The sequence below is a fragment of the Callionymus lyra genome, chromosome 9 (assembly GCF_982586985.1).
Source record: "Callionymus lyra chromosome 9, fCalLyr1.hap1.1, whole genome shotgun sequence".
Lineage (NCBI taxonomy): Eukaryota > Metazoa > Chordata > Actinopteri > Syngnathiformes > Callionymidae > Callionymus > Callionymus lyra.
The window spans coordinates 17,673,100-17,698,173 of NC_141826.1; the positions used below are offsets into that span (position 1 = coordinate 17,673,100).

At 36.6% G+C, this 25,074-nt stretch overlaps 3 protein-coding genes across 3 annotated transcripts in view; 2 read left to right on the forward strand and 1 right to left on the reverse strand.

Annotated features, from left to right (window-relative positions):
- Window positions 1-247: 247 nt before the first annotated feature.
- Window positions 248-10,860, forward strand: zdhhc15b (zDHHC palmitoyltransferase 15b). The gene is made up of 11 exons (XM_087798403.1): window positions 248-431; window positions 703-729; window positions 802-896; window positions 1,951-2,071; window positions 3,098-3,167; window positions 4,208-4,240; window positions 4,325-4,445; window positions 4,709-4,841; window positions 4,944-5,070; window positions 6,112-6,227; window positions 9,850-10,860. The coding sequence occupies exons 1-11, from the start codon at window positions 314-316 to the stop codon at window positions 9,894-9,896; spliced, it is 1,008 nt and encodes a 335-aa protein (XP_087654529.1). The 5' UTR covers window positions 248-313; the 3' UTR covers window positions 9,897-10,860.
- On the reverse strand, window positions 10,788-15,081 carry uprt (uracil phosphoribosyltransferase (FUR1) homolog (S. cerevisiae)). Its single transcript, XM_087798404.1, has 7 exons — window positions 14,848-15,081; window positions 13,072-13,114; window positions 12,935-13,004; window positions 12,822-12,884; window positions 12,601-12,762; window positions 11,179-11,277; window positions 10,788-11,090 (listed from the first exon to the last, which is right to left on the reverse strand). Exons 1-7 carry the CDS (start codon window positions 15,078-15,080, stop codon window positions 10,984-10,986), a joined length of 777 nt encoding a protein of 258 aa, XP_087654530.1. The 5' UTR covers window position 15,081; the 3' UTR covers window positions 10,788-10,983.
- A 272-nt stretch (window positions 15,082-15,353) lies between these two features.
- abcb7 (ATP binding cassette subfamily B member 7) overlaps window positions 15,354-25,074 on the forward strand; it is a 29,372-nt gene continuing 19,651 nt past the window's right edge. Inside the window, exons 1-5 of the mRNA XM_087798402.1 lie at window positions 15,354-15,510; window positions 18,808-18,882; window positions 18,946-19,023; window positions 20,773-20,892; window positions 24,413-24,545. Of these exons, the coding sequence (XP_087654528.1) occupies window positions 15,367-15,510; window positions 18,808-18,882; window positions 18,946-19,023; window positions 20,773-20,892; window positions 24,413-24,545 (550 nt within the window). The 5' untranslated portion in view covers window positions 15,354-15,366. The remainder of the gene's footprint in view (window positions 15,511-18,807; window positions 18,883-18,945; window positions 19,024-20,772; window positions 20,893-24,412; window positions 24,546-25,074) is intronic.

Genomic DNA, 25,074 nt, shown 5'->3' on the forward strand with positions numbered 1-25,074 from the left:
GAAGTAGTTTTCTAAGTTAAAAACGTCTAATAATAGTTTTTTTTTATTAATTATATAAATATACACGTAGAAAAATAATTAATTGAATGTTTTATTAAAATGTAAAGTCGTATTATTATATTTAAAGAGCAGGAAGCTAACAATATAATTTATTAAACAGGTCTTTGGATGAAATGTGTACTTTATTATAGTTCCATAGCAGGTCGAGTGTTTGAGCTCCAGGAACAGTCCGGTGAATCGCTCCCCGATAACATCGATCCACGGAGCCAGGAAGAGCAGCCGAGCGCAGATATGTAGCCAGATCAGCTGGAGTATGGCTCTCTCCAGAGGTCTGAGATGCTGTCAACGGGTGTTCTCCTGGCTGCCCGTCCTCATCATCACGTCGGTGGTGCTGTGGTCCTACTACGCTTACGTCTTCCAGTTGTGTCTGTGTGAGTGACGGAGACGACGTTTAACCACAGGCGACATGTTTAGCTAGCGAGGCAGCCGGAAGTGCTCGCGTTCGACGCGTTTATTGAGTCGTAAATGTCGTTTTTAATAAGGTTTCATCTTGTGTTTCGTTGTAAATAAATGTAAAGTAGTAGACTTTGGTGTTACTTTGACATTTTGTTCGCAGTGTTAGCTTGTTCACGACGTCAAGTCGAACCAGTCGAACCAGAAAACGTCGATGTTGAGATTAATCTCTTGTTGTTTTTTTTCCAGTTACGATCCCCAACAAGGCGGAGAAAGGTTAGAGTTTTAACTTCTTTTCATGTCAAATATTCACACTTAACTGATGCTTCCACTCGTGTTGTGTTTCAGTGGCTTATCTGCTGGTTTTCCACGTTTGCTTCGTGATGTTCTCCTGGACCTACTGGAAGTCCATCTTCACTCCTCCTGCCACTCCGTGCAAGAAGGTTCCTGTTCCTCTTATCTTTCTTATCTTTCTTAACCCTCTGACAGATCATAGGAACACCAAGAATACAAGTCACTACTTTGATTTTAGCCAAAAATAAAGTTTACGTTTACATAAATTCTCTTTTTTTTTAGACGACAAATCACATTTTACATACCTTACCGTATTTATTTAATGGTTTAACAGTTCAATAAAGTGTGGGCTAAATAGATTTTTAAATCTTCAACTAGTTTCACCCAAACTTCACTTATTTATTCACCCTCATGTCGACTGAGGGCAGTGATTTGTTCATGGTTGGTGAGGCACTGCCTCCTTTATTGTCACATTTACAAGTATATAAACCCAAAAGAGAAGCTGATTCAATTGATATTTTATTAATTTATGTTATATCTCATCAGTGTTCTTCACACGTATTAAGTTAAAAATATATGATTTAATTAATAATTTCTGAAAAAGTCTAACTTGAATTGTTGTGATATGTATCGGTATATTATCTACGTCCTCTAGATGTATGGCAGTTAAAGATTATGGATGAATATTGATTTATAGTTTCATAAACCTGTCATCAAGATAAGTAGACATGGATTTTAACAGTACGACCTTGATAGTAAAGGATTACAAGGAAGATGCAACTGATTAAATGCTCTTGATTTGAAAGCTGGGCGTTTATTAAATGGCTTTTGGGTGAATTTACCGTAAAGTTTAGAGAGAACTCTGCAGATTTAAGTTTAGCTCAAGAGTGAAGAATCCCGAGCGACGGCGTTAGACAAGTTGTGCTGTTATGACAGATAGACCCGCCTTTTGATGCTTCTGATTGGTTAATATTGCGTCAGGCCTTCCGTGATTTTCTAGATTTACGCAAACAGGAACAATGTCTATTATGGTGAAAAGACAAATATTGAGTATTTCAATGGGTCAGTATAACTAATAAAATAGTTTAAGTCCAATATGTATATTTAGATTCTTGCCAATACACACTCCTAAAATATATCTTGTTTATTTATTGATACCTACTATATTGAGTCTTTCCTTCTTTTTTTCTTTTTTTGTTGCAGTTCCAGCTTTCCTTCTCGGACAAGGATAGATACGAAAAGGAGGAGAGACCTGATGCTCAGAAACAGATTCTGGTTGAAATTGCGAAGAAACTCCCGATCTTCACCCGTGCACAGTCTGGAGGTACTATCATGTCAAAGTGATTAATCCTTTTGACTGTATTTATGCGGTAGAGTAATAACATTAGAATAATGTAGCAAATGCCAGTGAATCAGATACATTTCAAAATAAAACAATGAAATAAAATTGGATTCATAAAATACATTAAAATAATAAGGTACATTCCAATAAAATGTCATATAAATAATTAATAAGTCAAAATTGAATGAATAACTCGTGCAACTCTTACTTAAACAGATTTTTTTTTATTGTTGTTTTCTTTGGTCTTTTTAGTAAGTATATGCTGTCCCTCAAAATACTTTGATTAAACCAAAAATGTGTTAAAGAAAGATCTTTAATATCAAATGTTCATTCTCCATTTTTTTAGTAAAGCGATTGCATAATAACACAACTGTTATAATGTCTTTACTGACAACAATTTTTTTTCTTCCATTGTAATTAAGTAAGTAATTAATTTGTATAGCGCTTTTCCAGACCAGGGTCACAAGGCGCTTAAACAATCAAAACAATATTCAATAAAGTATATACTTTAAAGGTCAAGATAACACTGATAACACAACAGGAGTTCCAGAAAGTCAAGGAAAAGCCTCCTTTTTTTCTTCATTTTTTTCCTTTTCCTTTTAATTTTTTTCCCTAACAAAATTCACAGTATATATACAGCATATATATATATATATATATATATATATTAAATGTATTGTGGCCCCTTTAAGAAGTTGAATTGCCCACCTCTGCTCTTACTTGAACAGATCTAACAGTCGAATATGAAGTTTCTCTATTCGTTGATGTGATACGAGCGATTGTTTTCATATTGAAGTCCACCCTTCAATCACAAGAAGGTCTGATCTCCTCCTCTTGTCGTCGCTCTGTTATCGAGCGAGAGTCGTTCCCCGCCGGGCGTCTGTATCTGCAGCAATCAGCCGATGCATCTCTTTCATTAGCGCTGATTGTCGACTCAGCAGGAAGCGAGCGGAGGGTAAACCTGGCTCGGATGTCGCCTCCTCAACCTGCCTTTCTTCTCATCTCCAGCTATCAGGTTCTGCGACCGCTGCCAGGTGCTGAAGCCCGACCGCTGCCACCACTGCTCGGTCTGTGAAACGTAAGTTTCCCTTCGTCTCTACGGGCCTTTAAAGAGTTTCCGTCCTAGATTAACAATGTAGAAGTTAGATTTACAGTCATGGTGATCCTGGTGAACGTCACCCTTTGTGTGAGAAAATACCACTTACCAAGAATGCATTTCTTTCTACCATCTTAGAATAAATATACATCTTTTATTTTACCACTTGAAAAATAAGACTTAAGACTTAAAATACTTTTAAATGATTGTTGGTCAGTACATCAATGAGCTATACTGGCAAACACTTCTTTATTGAAGATGATTTAATTAAAAAAAAATGCTATTAATAAAAAAAAGATATTCCCTCATTAATTGTCACAGCAGCAGGTTCACAGTAGAAACGGAAATAGAAAAAAGATTAAACATACATTTATATTAGATCATATGAAAAAAATCAAACATAATATTGACAATTAAATGTATAATAGTGTGTATTTATATTCCCACTCTACTTCTCTCTATTCAAGAGCATTGTATATTTTAAAAAAATAATAATTTTGTAATAAATAATCATTATGTTTTTAGCTTTAAATCGTATACAGTATATATATATTTTTTAATAGTTCTTTAATTTGTAACAGTTCAGTAAACTGTAATTCGATTTTTTATTTTATTAACAATGAATGTAAAGATTCACAGCCTTTGTTCACTCTGCAGCAGTCATTACATAATAATAATAATAATAATAATAATAATGTCTATTTATATAGCGCCTTTCTTGACCAGGGTCACAAAGCGCTTCACATTCATATTCACATGACTGAGGACGAGAGGATACAGTCGACTCCAGCAGCTGATGTTTAGACATATTTTGATTTCAAAACAAATGGAAACTCTTGTTCAGACCCTGTATCGTGATATATCATTATATTCTTGCTAATACACACCCCTAATATATATATATATATATATATATATATATATATATGTATACTTTAGAGAATATAACCAAATGGAAATATATAGTAATGATAAAAACATTAATTTCCGTAATATAACATCTTTTTCCTTTTCTATTATAGGTGTGTTTTGAAGATGGACCATCACTGTCCTTGGTAAAGTGTTTCTCGTTCTTTTCTCTGAATGTATCGGAATAAAATCTGAATTAATTTTTTTCTTTTATGAAAATGTCATTTCAGGGTCAACAACTGTGTTGGATTTTCCAATTACAAGTATTTCCTGCTTTTCCTCTCCTACTCCATGCTCTACTGTGTCTTCATCGCAGCCACAGTCTTTAAGTATTTCCTCAAATTCTGGGGGGTAAGTGTTGATTTAGCTCAACATCTTTGATACTTGAAGCCATGATAGATAGATAGATTGAAAGATACAACTTTATTGACAAGATAGACTTTGTTTTAACGTCACAAAGAATGAATACGCATAAAAAAACAAACACATTTTAACAGAGTAGATTTTATTTAAACATGTTTCGGACAAATTGTCGCACAATTCTTATTTGTATCACAACCACACAAAGGTTTTAAGAGCTGACCTTCATGTCATTACTTTTCCTACTTTCACAGGGCGAGCTACAAAATGCCCCCGCAAAGTTTCACGTCCTCTTCCTCATGTTTGTGGCCCTGATGTTTTTTGTCAGTCTCATGTTCCTCTTTGGTTACCACTGCTGGTTGGTGGCCAGAAACAGATCTACTTTAGGTATGAATTACAAATGTTTTTTACACAAAAATAACACATTTAAAAAATTATTATTTAGGTTAAAAATGCTTTTGGGTCACATGATGCATTTTTTCCTTCCAGAGGCCTTTTCAGCTCCAGTTTTCCTCAGTGGACCGGACAAAAGCGGTTTTGATGTGGGCGTCCGTAGGAACCTTCGGCAGGTTTTCGGAGAGGATCGAAGACTCTGGATCATTCCAGTCTGCACGAGGTGAGCCGTCCAAATGTTTTTATAGCAAAGTGAAGCAAAACCACTCCCAGATGTCTTTTGCCTCTTTGTTTGTTTTGAGTAAATGAAAACAACAGTGGAAAATAGAGTTTCAAAAGAGGCTATAAACTTCAGTTTCCTCCGCTTGAGATCGGTAATCGGCTGTTCTGGTCCAGATAAGTTGCAGCACAGTACCAGGCAGTGATTGAGGATTAAAACAAGAGCCACGTTGTGTTAAATCTTCTCTTTAATGCAGATGTGTTTTGCCGTTAAATTGATATATTTCCTTCGTTATTGCTGCTTTATCTCCTCCATCTTTACACCCCAGAGTCCGATTAACTTTCAGAAAGGTTCATGAGTGACATGTAGGTACAAGTGTGTCTGTCCAAGGTTAGTGAGCAACAACGTTTTTGAGATAAAAGACATTAATATTATTATCATAAACGGTCAGTTTTCTCGTACTAACTGGATTTCGTAGTTGATTTCCACCTTAAGTCAAGACTTCTAGTTCAACACTGCAGAAAACTGACCAGAAACTGTTTCCTTCAACTGAGGAAAATCTAAACTTAAGAAAATGATGTCACAACATGATCTTGAGCTTGTAATCCATGCGTTTGTGTCTTCTCGTTTAGACTATTGTAACAGTTTATTTTTGTGTCTAAACAAGAGTTGTCTCGCCTGCAGTTAATACAAAACTCTGCAGCGAGAATTCTGACCCGCTCTAGTAGAAGAACTCACATTTCTACATCTCAGAAATATCTTAAGACATTCGTATTTGTGCTTTTCACTGATTTTCTGGGACTCCTGTGTTTGTCTTATGTGTCTCGATCTTTTAAAGTATATATTTTAACTGTGTATTGTTTTTGATTGTTAAGTGTTTTGTGACCCTGGTCTAAAAAGACACTTTACAAACAACCTTTACTTATTTACTTACTTACTGTAAGTCCAAGACCATGAAGTGTATTTGTTTAAGTTATTCTTGTAAACCCTGGTGTCGTGCTGAAGTAAGATATTTGTTTAATAATTCATTGTTTTGGTCTCCAGTCAAGGAAACGGACACTACTTCCCCCTGAAGAACCGCGGCAAGTACCAGAACCCGCTGCTGGCCAACCAGGAAATGTGGGAGGAGTCAGATGACGCTTCAGAACAAGGGAGTTTCGGTGAGCGTTTTGTTTGTCGGAGGATTAAGTCGTGTAACGTGTGTGAGCTAATCCAGGTGCAAGTATTTATACCTGCAATAAAAAAAGACATTCAAAGACTTCATTCATAACAGACTCCCAACAATAGAAGAAGATATTTGCTGTTAATACTATTTGCTACAATTCAATATTCTTTCATTTGTAGCCTTAATATAACAATGTCTGTATAAGTGCCAACGTTTTGACATTTTATCAATATTTATTTTTAATTTTTATATATATATTGTTTAATTCATTTGAAAATAAGATTTCTTTTTTTTTTTATAAATGTTATAATAAATAAAACAACCTTTCAATATTCAAATTATAATTTAACTTTTTTAATATACAGTACACATTATTGAAATTCAAATTAATCAATAAAAACAAACAACATTTCAATAAAAAAAAACCAAATCAAAGTGTTTAATACAAACCTTCAATATTCTGATGGCACTAATATACCTCGTATTACTACTTTTACATCAGCAACTACTACAGCAATTAATATTTAATTTAATAGAAGAACAAAAGCCGATTCTACTACAGCAAACCTTATAAACTTGTATAACCAAAACTTTATCACCTTTTTTTGTCTTCTTTAATGTTTATTTTCCTTCTCAACACCTTTCATTACATTTCTGGACCGACATCACAGTCAAACAGACATTTACAACCAAAAGCTTTATTCCCAACGTGACCTTATCCTGCCGGTAATGACTCCGTCCTGACGCGCAGTTGTTAAGTCGACTGTCCTCACGATCTTCGTGTGAAACTTCTGCCTGAATAAAGGTTTCCAGATCCCAGTGCCCTAAAGTCTGACATTAAAATAACCACACATGGGATAAAATAACAGCACATGTCCTATTAAAACAACAATGTTCGGTTCCCCCGTGTGTGTTTGTTTAGCTCGGACTTGTTTTGTTTTGACACAAGTCGTCGGGACGTTTGTTGCCTAATCCTGCTCATCTGACTTTGATGAGTCACACAAGAGAACACTGGGGTCAGTTCCACTTCACGCTGCTGCAACATTTCTACTGGAATCCACTTTGTTTAATGTGTCGAAATGAACAGAAGCCGAGGCTTGATTCCTTCAGCCTCACACGACTGTGAACATTCATACACTCGTACAGAACATGCAGTGTTTTTCCAGGGAGCCATGAAAAGGTTTAGAACCGGGGGCCATTTGTGGCCCTCGCTAAGAAGTCTGTCTCCGCCATCCACTGTCGTATTTGTGGCTCACCAGCACTGTTGACCTTAGAACCAACGCTCAGATACTACAGATACTACCTTTAATATTACTACAATTGCATATAAAACTTTTGGAACAAAACCATCAAGATCCGCAGAATTAGGTTCTTATCGTCTATCTCTACTACAATACTATAACTGAGACTGATAATATTAGTTATATTCATTCCTTCTACATGTACTTTTGTTGCTCGTACGATGTTGAAATAGTCACTGAAACCTAATACTTCTAACGTTACTACGACTAATGCTCCTCGTGTTACCACTAATCCTACAACTCCTTGTATTACTGCTTTAACTACTACTTCAAAAACTACAACAAAAAAATGTTTCTTTTATTTCTACTAACGCTACTCTTTTGTTACTTTTATATCATAATTACTGTCATTGATATTTATTAATATTACTACTATTGCATATAAAACTTTTGGAACAGAACCATCAAGACCCGCAGAATTGGGTACTTATCGTCTATCTCTACTACAATACTATAACTAAGACTGATAATATTAGTCATATTCATTCCTAGTACATGTACTTTTGCTCGTACGATGTTGAAATAGTCACTGAAACCTACTACTCCTAACATTACTACGACTAATGCTCCTCGTGTTACCACTAATCCTACAACTCCTTGTATTACTGCTTTAACTACTACTTCAACAACTACAACAAAAAAATGTTTCTTTTATTTCTACTAACGCTACTCTTTTGTTACTTTTATATCATAATGACTGTCATTGATATTTATTAATATTACTTCTATTGCATATAAAACTTTTGGAACAAAACCATCAAGACCCGCAGAATTAGGTACTTATCGTCTATCTCTACTACAATACTATAACTAAGACTGATAATATTAGTCATATTCATTCCTACTACATGTACTTTTGCTCGTACGATGTTGAAATAGTCACTGAAACCTACTACTTCTAACGTTACTATGACTAATGCTCCTCGTGTTACCACTAATCCTACAACTCCTTGTATTACTGCTTTATCTACTACTTCAACAACTACAACAAAAAAATGTTTATTTTATTTCTACTAACACTACTCTTTTGTTACTTTTATATCATAATTACTGTCATTGATATTTATTAATATTACTTCTATTGCATATAAAACTTTTGGAACAAAACCATCAGGAGCCGCAGAATTAGGTATTTATCTTCTATCTCTACTACAGTAATATAAGTTATATTCATTCCTACTACATGTACTTTCGCTGCTCGTACGATGTTGAAATAGTCACTGTAACCTGGTTATATCACTACTACTTCTAACGTTACTACTAATAATGCTCTTCATGTAACCACTAATCCTACATCTCCTTGTATTACTGCTTTAACTACTACTTCAACAACTTCAACAAAAAAAATGTTTCTTTCATTTCTACTAACACTACTCTTTTTTTTTTAACCTTTACATCATTATTACCGTCATTGATGTTGTCACTTTTCTCATGACTGCTGCTAACATGAGCTCATATTGATGACACTACTGCTTGTATTATTTTTATCACTACTTTAAAGGCACTAGTTCTGCTACAGCCTCTGCTAGTATAGTCGTCGGTGTAAAAATAACTGTCTCAATTATAGTTTTTTGATTGTTATGAGAGAAGGTTTTTAAGGGAGCATTAAAAACGGTGGAAAGATCACAGTTAACATTCTTTTACACACTTTATATTGTTTCATGATTTTTTTTTTTAAAAGGATGGTTTGTGATGCTGTTAAAAAACTTTATTGAAAATAAAACAGTGATTTAAAACATAATTATGTGCCCTAAGACATGAAGAACAGCAGACCTTCATTCATGAGCTTTATTTGTATTTGCAATTAGAATAAGCTAATAGATTATATACAAAATATCAAGCTTTATCAACATTCATAATTATTTTTAATTATTCCTGTAAAATTAATGCAACAAATAATAATATGTTCAATATACCGGTATATTTATTTTTTAATCCCTGGTTAAAGTTGTGTGGTGGAAGAGTTTTTTAACCTTTGTGTTATCTCAGGGTCACCTTCACCCATCGACAACACAAAGGATACTACAAACACATTTGTTTTCGGGCCTTCGGGTCACCTTTGACCCAGAGATAAAACAAGGTTTAAGATTGACTTTAAAATGTAATAAAAGGGTTGATTCTTTTTTAAATTTTTGATTCTTTCTGACAGTAGAGCTTGATATGTAAGATGTATTTAGTAAAGTTTAGACGATAAATGTCGCGTTGTCTCCTGCACATGCGCAGAGGTGTAGGATGTCCAGCGCCTTTCACTTCATGCACTCTGTCACCCTCTGGTGGCCGTTTCTGGTAAAGTAACTTTGTTCTTCCTCTCTCCAGACGAGGATGGTGAACGCTCTGTGACGGTGGATATCGAGGACATTTAACACAGTGGAAAACGGAGACGCATCACACACTGTGCATTCCAAATACTGTCTCAAGTCATCGGTTCGGGACAACCAGCAGTTCGGTCGGAGGAAGAGTATTGTACGTATCATAATCCACATACGGTTAATATCACTCATTTCTTTCTGCCTCAAGTTTAAACGCACTCCTGCAGTTCCACGGATAACAAATCATTTTAGTATATACGACCGGCTTGACCCGCGCCTTACACTCATACTTTACCGTGTTCTTTAAACTTGTTAGGACGTGAATCATGTCAAAATGTTTATCCGACAGTCTTGGTCAAGAGTTTATTGGTTTCGTGGCACAACTTGTTGAAAACAAAAGGATTTCCTAGCATCAGAACACGCTTTGAAATGTAATTTATTGAAGTGGGATCGTGTTCAGGCACTTTGGCCACAACTGTCACATGGATTAACAGCAATAGCAAAGAGATATATTTCCTTATGTCGTTCCTTCTGTTTGAACTGAGCAGCTGTGAGACTCTCGCACACTGGATGAGCAGAGTTTTTGTCTTTTGACAAATGTATTTATGTCATTGTTTTACTATTGGTACTGGGTGTGTGTGTAATAGTGGGCGTGTGTATCATGACGATGGTATATGTGGAGCAGCATTATTTTTTAAATAGTTTAATTATTGAAAAGCATGTTAAAAAAACAAAATTAGGATTTTTTTATTTTACATCTGTCTATTTATTGATCAAAGAGTTGTTTATCTGTGTTTCAAGTTTACCGAGGATCAGACCCGGGATCAGTCCCGGCCTGTATGTCCGCCATGATGTGGTCGCGGTTTATTTAAAGTCGTCTTTTAAAAAAAGCACATTAAAAATTGACGCCGTTTTTTTTTTCTTTTCTTCTCAACTATCAAATACTTCTTGTCCGATAACAAACCTTTTATTGATCCATCAGCGACGCATGCAAATAAAATCTTGCCACATGTCAGAATTGGGTTTTTTTTTTTTTTCCAGTCGGCACAGCAACAATTAAATAAATAGAGACGGTTGAATCTTTAAGTAGCTTCAGGCACGATAAGAACGGTCACGACGGGTGAGGATCCTCCAGCCGGTCTCAGTCGGTGCCGAAGTACCTCTGCCCGAAATGCGTGGGAGCCACTGAGTTCACTTCCGTGGTCAGGATGGTGATGTCGGGGAACTCCTGGATGATGGATTTGGCGCCTGGAAGGAAACGAGAAGTATGTATTAGAACGATCCAAAGATACTTCTGATGATTCGTTAACGATTCCAAACACTTCCTGTTTGTTACCATGAGGTGTGGAGAAGAGGCTGAGGAGGATGATGTGTCTCGGTTGGACTCCGTGCTCGATCAGAACCCGGACCGCCTCGATGACCGTGTTCCCCGTGCCTGCACACACACCATCCATCTTCAGAAACGATCCCGGTTTGTTTAAACGCCAGCGTTAAGACACGCCGCGGCGTCACGTGTCGCCTCGTTATAATAACATGGACCTGTAACCTTGCGTGGCCTCCAGGAAGCGGGAGGATGCGGGAGAGAGATTCTATTTTCGTTGGCTCTCATTATGCGTTTCAACAGCTTGGCGGCCATCTTCCCAGCAGAGCGTAATTTCCCCCACGAGAGCCATAATTATCAGAACCGTGTGGGCCGGTGTGATGTGGAAACGTGGACTCGTGGTGCTGAAGGTCAACTCGAGGGAGATCATTGGGAATGAATGCATTCCAGATTTAGAAAATAAATAAGTGTAGGGAAGCCAGAAAAAAATGCATAGACTGTATTTAATCAGTATTTGATAGTGATACAAATCATATTTTGTCTTTATGGTGGTTGTTATAAAATAGTTTTTTATTTTCAATTAACAAATATTCACAGCTATATTTTCATGTTGCGATTAAACCTCCGGCCAATAAGCAACATTCATAACGTCCTCTCCATCTAAAGGAATCCAATGAAATCCCAGCGATGACCGGGGACGAGAGGATACAGTGGACTCGAGCAGCTTTTCAAAAGCTGATGTTTGGACATATTTTTGATTCAAAACTAATGGAATAAGTTACGAAAGCTTTAGTATTTGCAAATACCTGTGGCGGTTCAAGCACAGAAACATACATACAGAAGATATTTGTTCTACAAAATGTATCTTTTAAATAAATACATCACCTTATTGGGTCTAATTCATATTTACTGTTAACAAGTTAAAACACAGATGTGTGTAGCACACATTTGATTTTCACCTTCAGTACGTTTCAAACTTTAAAAATCTGGTGCTTTAATACATTTGAATAAAAGTTTACTATTAAAAATATGAAACTATAAAAATGATAGATCAGTAAAGAACACCTGTTCATGTACCACCCTTTTTTTTCTTTTGTTTCCAAGATGGCAGCCTGCAGGCATTGGCAGAAAATTAAATCTATGGATACAATCTTTTAAAGATTCCCAAAATAAGCCACTCGCCATTGTTGTTCGTTTCTTATATCCGAGTTAAGTTATCAATTCCTTGTCTTTCAAAGTCCAAGTTAAAATCCACAGCATGACAAGGTTCCAAACATCATTTTTGCATCAAAACTGACTCAATTTAGCCTTTATCAAAGAGTCCACATCGTGACTTTGGTGTTTTCTTTTTACTTGGAACCAGTTACAGGTTGGTTTTTAATCCTTGTACCTACAATACGGTAAACACTGAATCATCTCTTGGCTGGGGTGACTTACTGAGGATGGGGTACATCAGCAGCACCTTCCTTCTGTAAACGTCTGGCGGGAACTTGGCGTAGTAGACCTTTGCCTTCTGCGTCTCCTCGTCGCTCTGGATGAGGATCTTCCCGATGCGGATGGACCGGCAGCAGTCCCGGAGACCCTGCTCCATGGCCTCGCCTGCACCGAGAGGGATCTCAGACGAGGGTCGAACCACGGCGAGCTCACGTGCGACTCACCGCTCCGCATGATGCTGACGCCGCAGTTGCCTCTCTCGAACTTGACCCCGTCGTACTTGTACCCTGATGGAAGAACGTTAACTTGCGTCTTCAGCGGCTCACGGACCTCTTACCCGTGGGGGTGGTCACTGTGCATTCGGAGTAGGGAAGCTGATTCAAGCCTTCTTCAACGACTAGTCGGATCTAAAAGCACATGGATCCATATTCATACACGGATAAAAAGGTTTCTTGCAGACGTGGAAGATCTTACCAGACGGTCTGCACAGAACACAAAGTCTCCCCTGCTGGTCGTCCTTGAGATGTTAGAAAAGAAAAGTGGTTTGTTACTCTGAACTCATGTTCCAAGTATTATTCATGTTATCTAAATATAATCTTCTTTCTGGAAGTTAAGCTACAGTGTCACGTTTCCTCAGCCCCCCCACACACACACACATGCATAACTAAACCCAATAACCCTGTCAATCATTCCTTGACCACCTAAAGCATGTTCTGGTCACAACGGAGCGAACATACGAGACAAATGTCCCAAAGGTGGGACGAATAAAGGTTTGTCGATCAATCAAAAGCAGCACCAGAGACAGATTGAAAAAGGATCAAACTGATGTAGATCAGTTGACAGCCAACAATTCCATACTTTATTTGAATACTCAATAATATTTATAGGCTATTTAAAAATAATTATAATGTTTTAATTTGTGTTTATAACTCTCTTCAGCCACTTCTTTAGTGTGTGCATTCTTCAACTCAATTTTCTTTTACTGTTGTTGATACATTTATTATAATTGTGTTTATTTTCCTTCATGAATTTGTTTAATATTTAATTTTTATTATTGTTTTTGTTATTTCTAACATTAATATAGATGGTTATACTTTATTGATCATCCATAAAACACACACACAGATAATGTATCTATGTTTAAAGATCAAATAATGTGTTGATTTAAGTGTATCTTAAATAGATGTTGGACTCTATTGTATCATCGGTATGCGTTTGTACAAAACTCTCTTTTCATTCAAATATTTACATTACAATAAAATCTTAAGCCCGGCCCACTGAAACCCCTTCTTGTTTACCATAACCACACCCACTCTGCTGGGATTGGTCAAACATTAAGGTTTGTCACATCGCATCATCAATCCCGGAAGTCTCTACCTCCAAGGGACTCGTTGTACAAACAGAGGGGCGTGATTACAGCTGGCTGGAGGAGGAGTGAAGCCATTATTACATCATAATGGACTCCGCTCTCGTAACCTCTCGTTCGCCCAGATTTGAGAACTTTAAAAATCAATAAGTAAGTAAGTTATTAGTATTTATAGAGTGCTTCTCTAGTCCAGGGTCACAGGGCGCTTAAACAATCAAAAAATACCCAATAAAATAAATACTTAAAAGGTCAAGACAAGTTCAAAACATGGTCATGATGAGGAACTTACTGCATCTTAGAGAGAAAGACTTTTGAAACATGCGAGTGAGTCAGGAGTTGGAGTTGGATTTTCACATTAGTTAACATTTAATATACATTTTATCGTGAACTGCTATCAGAATACTTGGTTTGGCTGCACTTGAATTTGTCGCGGAACATATAGATGAAAAATATGAATGAAATAAAGAGAATAATCAGATAAAATGACAATAAAAAAGAAGGCATTACCTCAAAATGAAAAACAAACAATGAACAATAAATTAAAAATAAATTAATACAATAATTGAATTAAAATAATTAGAATAAAAGGTATATGACTCGGATCTTTCTCTATTGTTTCCTTAAAAAAAGCAGTACATTTTAAACCCTTTGGGGTTAACTTAGCCACGTTTTGTCCATCGTGTTATTACGTTTTATATTGAGGATATTATAAAACTTGAATTACCTCTTAAGCTGAGTTTTATAATACCCTTTTCTACATGTCTTTATTGACATTTCTCCCTTCATGTCACTTTTATGAGGCCTATATTTATCCTCTGACTCAGATCTGCTCTTGATAGAAAATAAAAGATGATGCTCTTGTTAAAAATAAATTATTCTCTCACTTGTCTCTGATAATCGTCTGCAGTTCTCGGATCTGGTCGTTGAGGGGCAACAGCTTGAGCTGGGGTCCCAGAGGGGTCAGGACCACGGGCTGAGGGGGGACGTCACCGGCTCCGGAACTGGACAACACCGCCGGAATGTTATTGTTGTTCTTGTTGCTCGCGAAGCGGACCTGCTTCAGGGGGTACTCTTGCCCACTGTTGACAGGGTTCATCTGCTGCGTGTGGGACGGCATGTCGGCTCGGAAGTCCTGGACGAAAAAAAAAAAGGTCCTCCGGGGAAAGTCTTCAGTCGCCCGCAGACAGACGACTATAACCGACCGTATCGACCTTTTTTTTTTTATTTAAAAATGACGACGTCGTCGTGTTTTAACAAAAACCTTGACTTTTCCGCCTCAGGAGTCGTGGCGTCAATATAGCAGCGCGTGCTACCGGACGACTGACAGCGCGGACCGGATATGACGTAGGAGTCGGCGTTGTTGATCTTACCGCCTTCCTCTAAAAAAAAAAAAAAAAGTCAACATGGCGGCGATGTTGTCAGCGCCGCTGAAATGTGGCTTTCACTTCCAAAAGAGGAAAGTTGCTCTGGTTCTTCTTCGACGGACGAGCTCGTATCACGTCTGGAGCGAGAACAGAAGCGGAAACAAGCGACAAACTGTTTACAAGGTGAGCGAAGAAGAAAAGGACGGAGGTCTGGAGGCTGAACAAGGGCAGCAGGAAATACTTTATAATAACTTCACCTTTGTTGGTCTGTGCGTATACAGTGACACTTCATGACGTCAGAGAGGTGTGACGTGTTTTAATGCAGGAGTTGTCATGTTCATATTTTTTATTTTATTTTTAACAAACGACGCTACAGTGTGTTCTTGCTTAACTTAAAAAATATATAATTTAATAATATTAACCCCCCCCTGATTTAAAACGATTTTATATCATTAATATATATATTTAAATGATTTTATGTCGCGTTTATTTTACTTTAAGTTTAGTCTCGTGAAGGCGAGTTATCGTGTATTAGGTCACGTGGTTCCTCAGTGTCCATTAGATAAGAGAGTTGTTTGACTCTGAGGACAGAAGGTTATAGATTATACCTCTCTGACGTCACGAACAAACAAGGAGTCACGTTTATTTAAACATTCCAGTAGCAGCACTCTATAGAAGTAATACAAAAAAATAGTTAAATAAATGTGTGTAAAATGTAAATATAGTTTTCCTGTGATCAACGTTAAAAAAAAATTATGGATTATTAAAGCTGGTGGAAAAGTAACCAATTTCTGGTTAACCTCCTTAATACTAAGTCAATAGGGTTTACATTTAGTCAAATCCGACTTTTAAAAGTGACATAACTTTGCTTAATATTCAGTATTTAAAAATGTTGGCTTCATTGGAAAGTTTGCTAAACAAAGAAATGGAAATCAATGTAATAATAATGTTAATCATTTTTGATCAATAAATGTTTAGATTATCTCTAAATATATGCATAAAAAAGGAAATTCATCGCCTAGATTGAACAAACGTGCCATAAGTTGTTAATGGTAACATGAAGCACAGTTACGTTGTTTTTTGAATTGATTAAACTCATTAAATTAGCTTTGTAAGAGACAAAGAAATGTCAGTAAACATGGCTGGTCTGACTTGACAAAGTTTATCTACGGGTCCAAGAAAACAGTGTGTGAATCGATCAAAAGATATTTAAGGTCTCACAGATAAATGTTTAACTTATAATATATATATATATATATATATATATATATATTAGGGATTCCAATGAACGATTTACTCGCCTTGATGTTTTGTTTCGTGTGAAAACTTTGAAATGTTTGTGTTCTTTCTGCGTCATCTGCGTTGTTGTGTGTATATATTTACACACATATTAAGGTATTGTTTAAAGTACTTTTCCAGTATTTCACTTGAGGTTTCCTAAAAGTGTTGCCTGGTATCTTGAGCAAGATGTTCAACTTAAGGGTCAACGCAGGCTTTACATAACTACATTTTTGTGATGTTCTGTAGTTGCTTCTGGAGTTTCTATTCCCTTGTAAGGCTTGTAACTGCTGCTCACAGAACCAGCACGGTTTTTAATTGTTAAAAAATAAAAAAGTAAACCAGAAGTATTTCGAGACATTGATCTATGCTGCGTTTTCATAAAGTTATGTTAAATGAGCTCCCCGGGGGAGGTATGCTCTGTGTGTCACAGATGTTTCTGGAAAGTTTAGTAAATGTTTATAAAAAAGTATTATGGAAAAACTGCTTGATTAAAAAAGTTGTCAGTGCTCTCTAAGAAATGGTTCTTCTCACATGAGGACCTTTTTGAGAATCATTCGCTTGAGTTATTTTTTCCTTAGTAGATTTCACGTCCCTAATTTAATATGTTGGTACTCAGACATTAATTTGGTCCCAACGTGTAAAAAGTAAAGACGAAGATGCTCGATTGTGACTCTTTTGTTTTACTTTAAGAAATGAAAATGAGTCAATAAAGAGTGACGATAGTTTTCTGTGTTTGGGTCACTGTAGCTGCTTGTAAAAATATTTTAAAAAATAAAGTAGATATTCAACCATATTGAGATTCATTTAATCATTTTATCTTATTTTTGGTTTTCTGCTGAATCCGGAGAATAAATAAATTACAGTTACCAGGATCTATAGAGCTTGTATATTCACTCTCTTTCTGTTTGAGTTTTGGAGCAAAAGTGTTGCAATCACTTTTGAATGATTACAAAACCTACGATAAACTTGACACACCTTTCTATTGTGTATTGCACAGTTTTAATCTAAAGCTACCAACGTCTAATACTATCTTTTCTGTACTAATGGTTTATATTTTTATTGTTATTGAGCAGTGGAAATGTAATAAAAATTCAGAATGTGAATTTGTTAAATCAAAGTATGCACAAAACTATTTCAGTGTTTGAGAATATCTAAAAGCAGAGAATTTACTATGGATTGAATTTAAACCTAAAACACGAGTCGTTCATCACATTTTGTTCACATCATGTGTGTTTATTTCAATTTAAATATTACTGTGTTTATCTTGTTATATCAGTTTGTCTTGCTAGATCAGGGGTGGGCAATTACATTTCTTCAAGGGCCACATTAAATTCTTTGAATTTTGTAAGGGGCCGTGGAGAAAAAGAAAGACGAGAAAATCACTAAAAAAAAGACACGCGTCATTAGGCCGTGACATTTATTAAGCTAAAGCTGCAATTTTATTCTTGTATTTTTTTTCAAAACATTTCTTCAACTAACTTTAAATATTTTGAGGGATTAATAAAAAATTATACACAAAAAGGAGGGAAAAGGTAAATAAGTGTTGTAAATGAATATTAAATAGAAAATACACTTTTTAATGCATTAGAACCATTTATACATGATCATACTTTGACATTACAAGGGCCGCATAAATACAGTCAAAGGGCCGCACTTTGCCCAGGTCTGTGCTAGATGAACAAAAAAAGTTAAGCTGTCTGAGATTGTTGACTTAAAAAAGTGGTCTTATCTCAGTAGAGATTCTTTAATTGATGGTGTCCAAGAGTTACTTTATTTTAATGTTGATAATAAAACAACATAAACTGCTTTCTAACGTTTATTTATTCAGAATTAGAAAGTTTTATTGCCAGTGTTCTGAACAAGACATGCATCATAAAAATAAATACAATAATACACAAAATATTAATTTCTTAAACCACCTTTATTGTCATTGATAATTCCAATTATTAAATATTCATGATCTCCATCATGTCTTGTTTTTTCTTTTTTTTTCTTTCACACCATCCGTCTCATTAATCTACACCATTAAGACAATATATCCGATTGGTTATTATTTTTGTATGAATTAAACAGTGGATCATGTTTTTTAGGCTTTTTTTTGTCCAGGGGATTTAATGTTTGTCAGATAAGGAAATAACTTCTGATTCATTCCAACATTTTAAAGTGAGGATAACATTCTCCTTCTCATTTGTTCCTCAGCTCAACTCCTCTCCACACTTGAGGACAGTCACATGGCACAGCAACAAGAGTCGACACATTTTAGAAGCAGTCAAAGTAAAGAAGTCTGACATTTCTTCACCAGGATCTATGAGGTTTTTGACTCTATTGTGTCCACAGCACGTGCAGCTGAAGGACACACGGACATGTTGGCACGGAAACGCAGGTGCAGGCCTCAATGCAGACCCCAAAAATGTCGTAAGTAAATGTAACCCTGATATTCTCAAGGACCAAATGTTTCCTCTGGACTGATGTCTCTCAGCTTTCTCATAAACTTACTCCTTGCATTGATGGATATTTCCCAGTTGAGTTTGATAACCAGCAGCTGCTCGGGGCAATTTTCACCTAATCTGGTGCTACACTGTCACATGTCGCCATCATATTGGCTGAATTAGAACAATTACTGTGTATGCTGGGCCCGCTAGAAAGTCCCCGTGGCAGGTGTTTGCAGGAGTGAAGGTAAACAGCCATGTTGGCACCAGCGGGTTCAAAACCTCAGCTGGGATGACAGCCCAGCCACCTCGTGGGACTTGTAGTGTCAGGCAGGATCTCCGAGTCCACCTGGAGATTCTGCTGCCGCTGCTGCTCCCTGCTCTCTCCGGGGAGCTGCAGTGACATATGATGTTCGGTATCTCCTCTCAGAGTACCAACTCTCCTCATTTTGATTTGTCAGAGTACATTTAAAATTGAATGTCTGTGGCTGGATTTTAAACTAAACTAAAGAACTTTATTAGGTGAGCACCCCTGTTTTCATGCCAACTTCTCTAAACAAAATGAACAAACAAGGCTAAACTCCAAGTTTTTAATTCATAAAACCTTTTTTTTTTACTTAAATATTTAAGTGTACAACAGTTAAACAACTAATGACACATATGCAAGTCAGAGCTAAAATCAAATATTGAAATAAATTGAAATAATACAAACATGAGAAACAAGAACTCGAACAAGTGAGGAAGATTTATGGGTACTTAAAAAAAAAAGTGTCTGGTTAAACAGGAAATGATGTATCATACTATCTGCTTGATCTCAGGTTTTTGTGATCAAATCCATTGTCTTATTAAAAAGCGAAGTAATCACATGATATATATATACTGTGTATATATATATATATATATATATATATATATATATATATATATATATATATATATATATATATATATAGAGGGAGAGAGATATATATGTATATTTTTTATTTGATTGATGGCAATTAATAGGTGGAAGATTGTCAAGAATCTGACGATAGTTAAGTATCACGATTCAGGGCCAATGATATGATATATCATGATACTGTAGTAACCAGGATATATGTGTAGTATAGTCGACTACTTGACTCTGGTTTTGCAGAATTTACAGACCACATGACTCTTGACGAAGTCGTAACTGCTTTCATTTGTTTTGAAACCAAATTATGTCCAAAAATCAGCTTTAAATGCTGCCAGAGTCGACTGTATCCTCTCGTCCTCAGTCGTCCCCAGGATCTCGGTGGTTTGTTAAAGTTTAGAGGCAATACGAACGCTTTTAATTCTTGCATGTAGACTCCAAATTTAAATAAATGCATCAAATTATTTTATTTTATTCACATTTTATTAAAACTTAATCAACACAAGAAATATGATAAAAAAAGAAATATGATTTAAAGGTTAAAAATGTATATATTTTTAATTTATATCAATACATGGCTATCCAAAATCCATACAATGTTGTTGAAAAAAATATTGCAATAAGTAAGTGTATTCTTTTCTTTCTGACACACCTAGAGATGAGCATGTTTTTATACACTATGATTAAAATAAAATTTAAATTTAAATCCAAACGAACAAACCAAAAAAACTGGGATATTAAAGTGCATCTATGTTTACTCACAACCATAGCGATGACTTGATTTCTTAATGCTTATTGGTGCGTCCCTGCTATTAATTCAAAATTGATGTCCGTTTCCTGTAGTTAAAGGAGGTCCGCTCTTCCGAAATCCTGTCCGCCATGGTGTCTTACCTGTGGCCGAAGGACCGACCGGACCTGAGAGCCCGTGTGGCCGTCTCTCTGGGTCTGCTCGCCGCAGCAAAGGTACCGACACAATCCATCCTTCTCGACCCCTTTCGTTATTTGGGGAACGATTCTCATAATTGCTAACACACAGCGAGCCGTGGTTCCAGGGTGAATCCAAAATTTGTTTGGGAGGAAACAAAAAAACATTCTGATGCTTTCCCATCACACGTTTTTTCTTCAAATGTCTCCTCCAAACCTCTTATCCCCGCATGAAGAATTTCCTCTCTCTGTGTCGCTGGTCTCTAATTCACACCCAGGGAGACGATGACAAATTCACGGCTCCTAATTAAGCCGGTCCTGATGCTGCTCAGCATGGCTCCCTCTAGTGAGTGCGGAGGAGTAGAGCGAACACGTGCAATAACATTTTCTCATTACTTCTTGGTTATAGTTGGCATCTGTCTCTTTTTTTTTTTCTTAACCCCAAAACCATCTGAGGAATTCAATCAGCTGCTTAACTACTTTGATTTTTCCGTTGTTCTTTAATAGCAAACTAATTTCTTTCATTGTGTTTCTTTTGTTGTTTAAAGATAAACGCGGTTTGTTCGTTTCAACTCACCATTTCAATCTCTTACAACAAGCTGGAAAAATTGTTGCTATTTTTGCAATCTTTTTTTGTCTCCGTAGCAAAATGGCTGAATATGTTTTTTTCCCCTCCTTCCATTGAGAAGGTTGATCGAGCGAGTGTACACCAAGTGTGTCATCGGAAAACCTTTTGAAACACTCCTTTTATTAGGTCTTTTTTAGCACGGCCGCTGACACACATTTCAAGCTTTTATACTGTATCAAACCGGGGACCTGGAACTGTTTTCCTGTGAGCGGCTGCACTCTCTAACTGTCTTAATGCACCCAGAGTGCCTCGCCTTCGTCACACAGCTGTCCCTGTGCTTTTAATTAGCCCTTATAACCATTTCGGTCCATTAGCGGGAAACGCCGGCGCCGGCGCGCTCCCTCCGACACTGCAGCAGAAGAAGAAAAAGAATCAAGGCGAAATGAAAAGGAGATCCATCAATCTATTTACAGTTATCTGGATCTATCTGGATTTACTTCCCCGACAATTTTTTCCCAAGTAGTTTCATCTTGTTTTTTTATGCGAACCCATGTCTGATTTTAAACGTGGAAATTTCCAAAATCTAGAAGTTGGTTTGTTTGGGAATGTGCTTCAGGTGTAGCTACAGGGGGATCTGTATTAGAAGTCCAACTGACTGGAAGAGATCTGGTGCAGAGAGAGGAGACATTAAAAAATCAACCTCCAAAAATAAAGTTGAATTTGAATTCCTGTTTTGGATTACGTGTCATTAAACAATACAATTATATAAATGATAGTGTTTGAATGCTAAAGGTTCCGAATTCTAATTCTAACTAGAAAAGCACCGACACAGGGCACACGTCTTCCATGAGCCTCATTTAAAGTTGCAATATAAAAACGCATCTTACAATTGAGGATAAATGAAACCGCTTTCATGATTGAAGATTTTAATTGGCTAAAACGGGGGCTGTTGGCTTTCCTGGGTTCATGCGTCCTTATAGCTCAAATTGCATCTTGATGCACCTTTATTCTGTGAGATCCTGTCACAATGGTCACATTAATATTTATTTTAGGTATTCAATTATATGTTGTTTATTAAATTAGGTTTTATATTTATACCCTTCAGGGCTACCGTATTTGTTTACTAAAAGCTAGGGCGATAAAGTTATCACACAATACTATTCGATACGATATATTCAGATCATGATACGAATCTATACGATATATTCAGCTCACAATGCCATTCAATGCGATATATTCTGCTCATGATATGAATCCATACGATATATTTGGCTCGCAATAGGATATATTATGCTCACGATACCATGCAATACAATATTTTCGGTTGGCGATACCATGCAATACGATATATTCGGCTCACGATACCATGCAATATGATATATCCGGCCCATGATGCCATGCAATACGATATTTTCGACTCACAATACGATATATTCTGCTCGCGATACCATGCGATACAATATATTATGCTCGCGATACCATGCGATACAATATATTCTGCTCGCAGTACCATACGATATGATGTATTTGGCTCACGATACCATACAATATAATGTATTTGGCTCACGATACCATACGATATGATATATTTGGCTCACGATACCATGAGATACAATATATTCTGCTCGCGATACCATGCAATACGATATATTCAGCTCACGATACCATACGATATGATGTATTTGGCTCACAATACCATACGATATGATATATTTGGCTCACGATACCATGCGATACAATATATTCTGCTCGCGATACCATGCAATACGATATTTTCGGCTGGCGATACCATGCAATACGATATATTCGGCTCACGATACCATACAATACGATATATTCGGCTCACGATACCATACGATATGATATATTCGGCTCACGATACCATACAATACGATATATTCGGCTCACGATACCATACAATATGATATATTTGGCTCACGATACCATACAATATGATATATTTGGCTCACGATACCATACAATATGATATATTTGGCTCACGATACCATACAATATGATATATTTGGCTCACGATACCATACAATACGATATATTCAGCTCACGATACCATACAATATGATATATTTGGCTCACGATACCATACGATATGATATATTTGGCCCACAATACCATGCAAAACGATCAATTCTGCTTACGATACCATGGGTTATGATAAAATTGTCTCACGATACCATGCGATACCATATATTTGGCTCACGATATGATTTCATACGATATCTTGGCTCACGATACGATGTATTCTGCTCATGATAAGATTTTATGCTATGTTCTGCTCTTGATACGATTCCATACGATATCTTGGCTCACGATACTATATATATTCGGCTCACGATATGATTCCATACATCCAGGATCTCGCGAAATTTAAATGTTCCTTTAGCTGTTAAGGATGTAATAACTGCTGCCATTTAGCGGCTGGAAGTTGAATATTGTATGTTAATTGTAAATAAAAAACATTATATTTTATACACACTTTGTTAAAATGTAAAATAAAAATACGATCTAATAGCCGCCCCCCCCCCCCTCAAAAAAATGAAGAAAAATAATCGTTACAGTGCTTATAATTATTAAATATATTTATCACACCCTAACTGCAAGCTATAAAAAAAAGAACCTTCATTGTTTTGGAAAATGTTGTTTTTCACTTTAAGACTGAGGGGAAAAAAAACCTGTTTTGACAAATGTAATTATTATTAACAAAAGACTTCATGCAGTAAAGTCTGAGCTGCCGAGATCAAATTCCCTTTAGGGATGTTTTTGTAAACTTGAGAGTTTCATTGTGTTGTCATTTCCCAAAACAATAATACAAGGCAAAACATGATTCATGCTTAATTATTCGTAATGAATCATTCTTTGGATTCTTATGCTGCTTTATACTGTACATGATAAAATTGTGTGTGTGTGGGCTTTGGTTGTTTTTTTTTATTTTCTCTCTCTAAAATCTCCCTTCTGCCCTTTCTGCCATCCCAGACCACGAACGTGATGGTGCCCTTCATGTTTAAGTATGCAGTGGATGAGCTTAACCAGATGTCGGGACACATGCTGAACCTGAATGACGCGCCAAGCACCGTGGCTACCATGGCAACGGCCATGCTGATTGGCTGTAAGTCCCAGACTTGTGTTGCTCCAGCAGGTGCTGCACTCATCAGAGGAGACCGTGGGACTGCCTATTATCTACAAGCTGACCTTTCCCTACACATTCATATCAATGCCGCTCTGCAGCCCCCCTGTCTCTTATCTTTTGACACTCTGTTCTGCATTCGAGTTCACTTCTTTTTAATCCACCTCACCCCCGAATACCTTCTCTCTTTTGCACCGAAGCTAAACAGACCGTCGTTTCTACGGCGCAGAAAGGAGAAACTGCCTTTTCAAACATGTTGTTTTCTAGATGTTTTCACTAATGGTCAGAGGCCAGGGATGCTTCTTTCTCTATAAAACCACTCGCACGCGCCCATACTTCTATTTTTTTTTAGCTGAGGACGAGAGGTCTCGTAAAGTAGCCGGGGCACAAAGTTTCTTCCCTTCCGCGAGCGTTGATTGTTGAAAAGAGTTTAAACCGACCTTGACCGCAGTATTAAATCAAACCCACAACACACTCAGGTGTGTTTGTTTTTAATGACTTGATCTGAACA

Coding starts and splice junctions, on each gene's coding strand:
- zdhhc15b (XM_087798403.1), top strand. CDS start 314: ATGGCTCTCTCCAGAGGTCTGAGATGCTGTCAACGGGTGTTCTCCTGG. Junction 432..702: donor CGTCTTCCAGTTGTGTCTGT/GTGAGTGACGGA, acceptor TTTTTTTTCCAG/TTACGATCCCCAACAAGGCG. Junction 3,168..4,207: donor CACTGCTCGGTCTGTGAAAC/GTAAGTTTCCCT, acceptor TTTCTATTATAG/GTGTGTTTTGAAGATGGACC.
- uprt (XM_087798404.1), bottom strand. CDS start 15,080: ATGCCGTCCCACACGCAGCAGATGAACCCTGTCAACAGTGGGCAAGAG. Junction 13,115..14,847: donor CAGACGATTATCAGAGACAA/GTGAGAGAATAA, acceptor TAACATCTCAAG/GACGACCAGCAGGGGAGACT. Junction 12,763..12,821: donor CGTCAGCATCATGCGGAGCG/GTGAGTCGCACG, acceptor CTCTCGGTGCAG/GCGAGGCCATGGAGCAGGGT.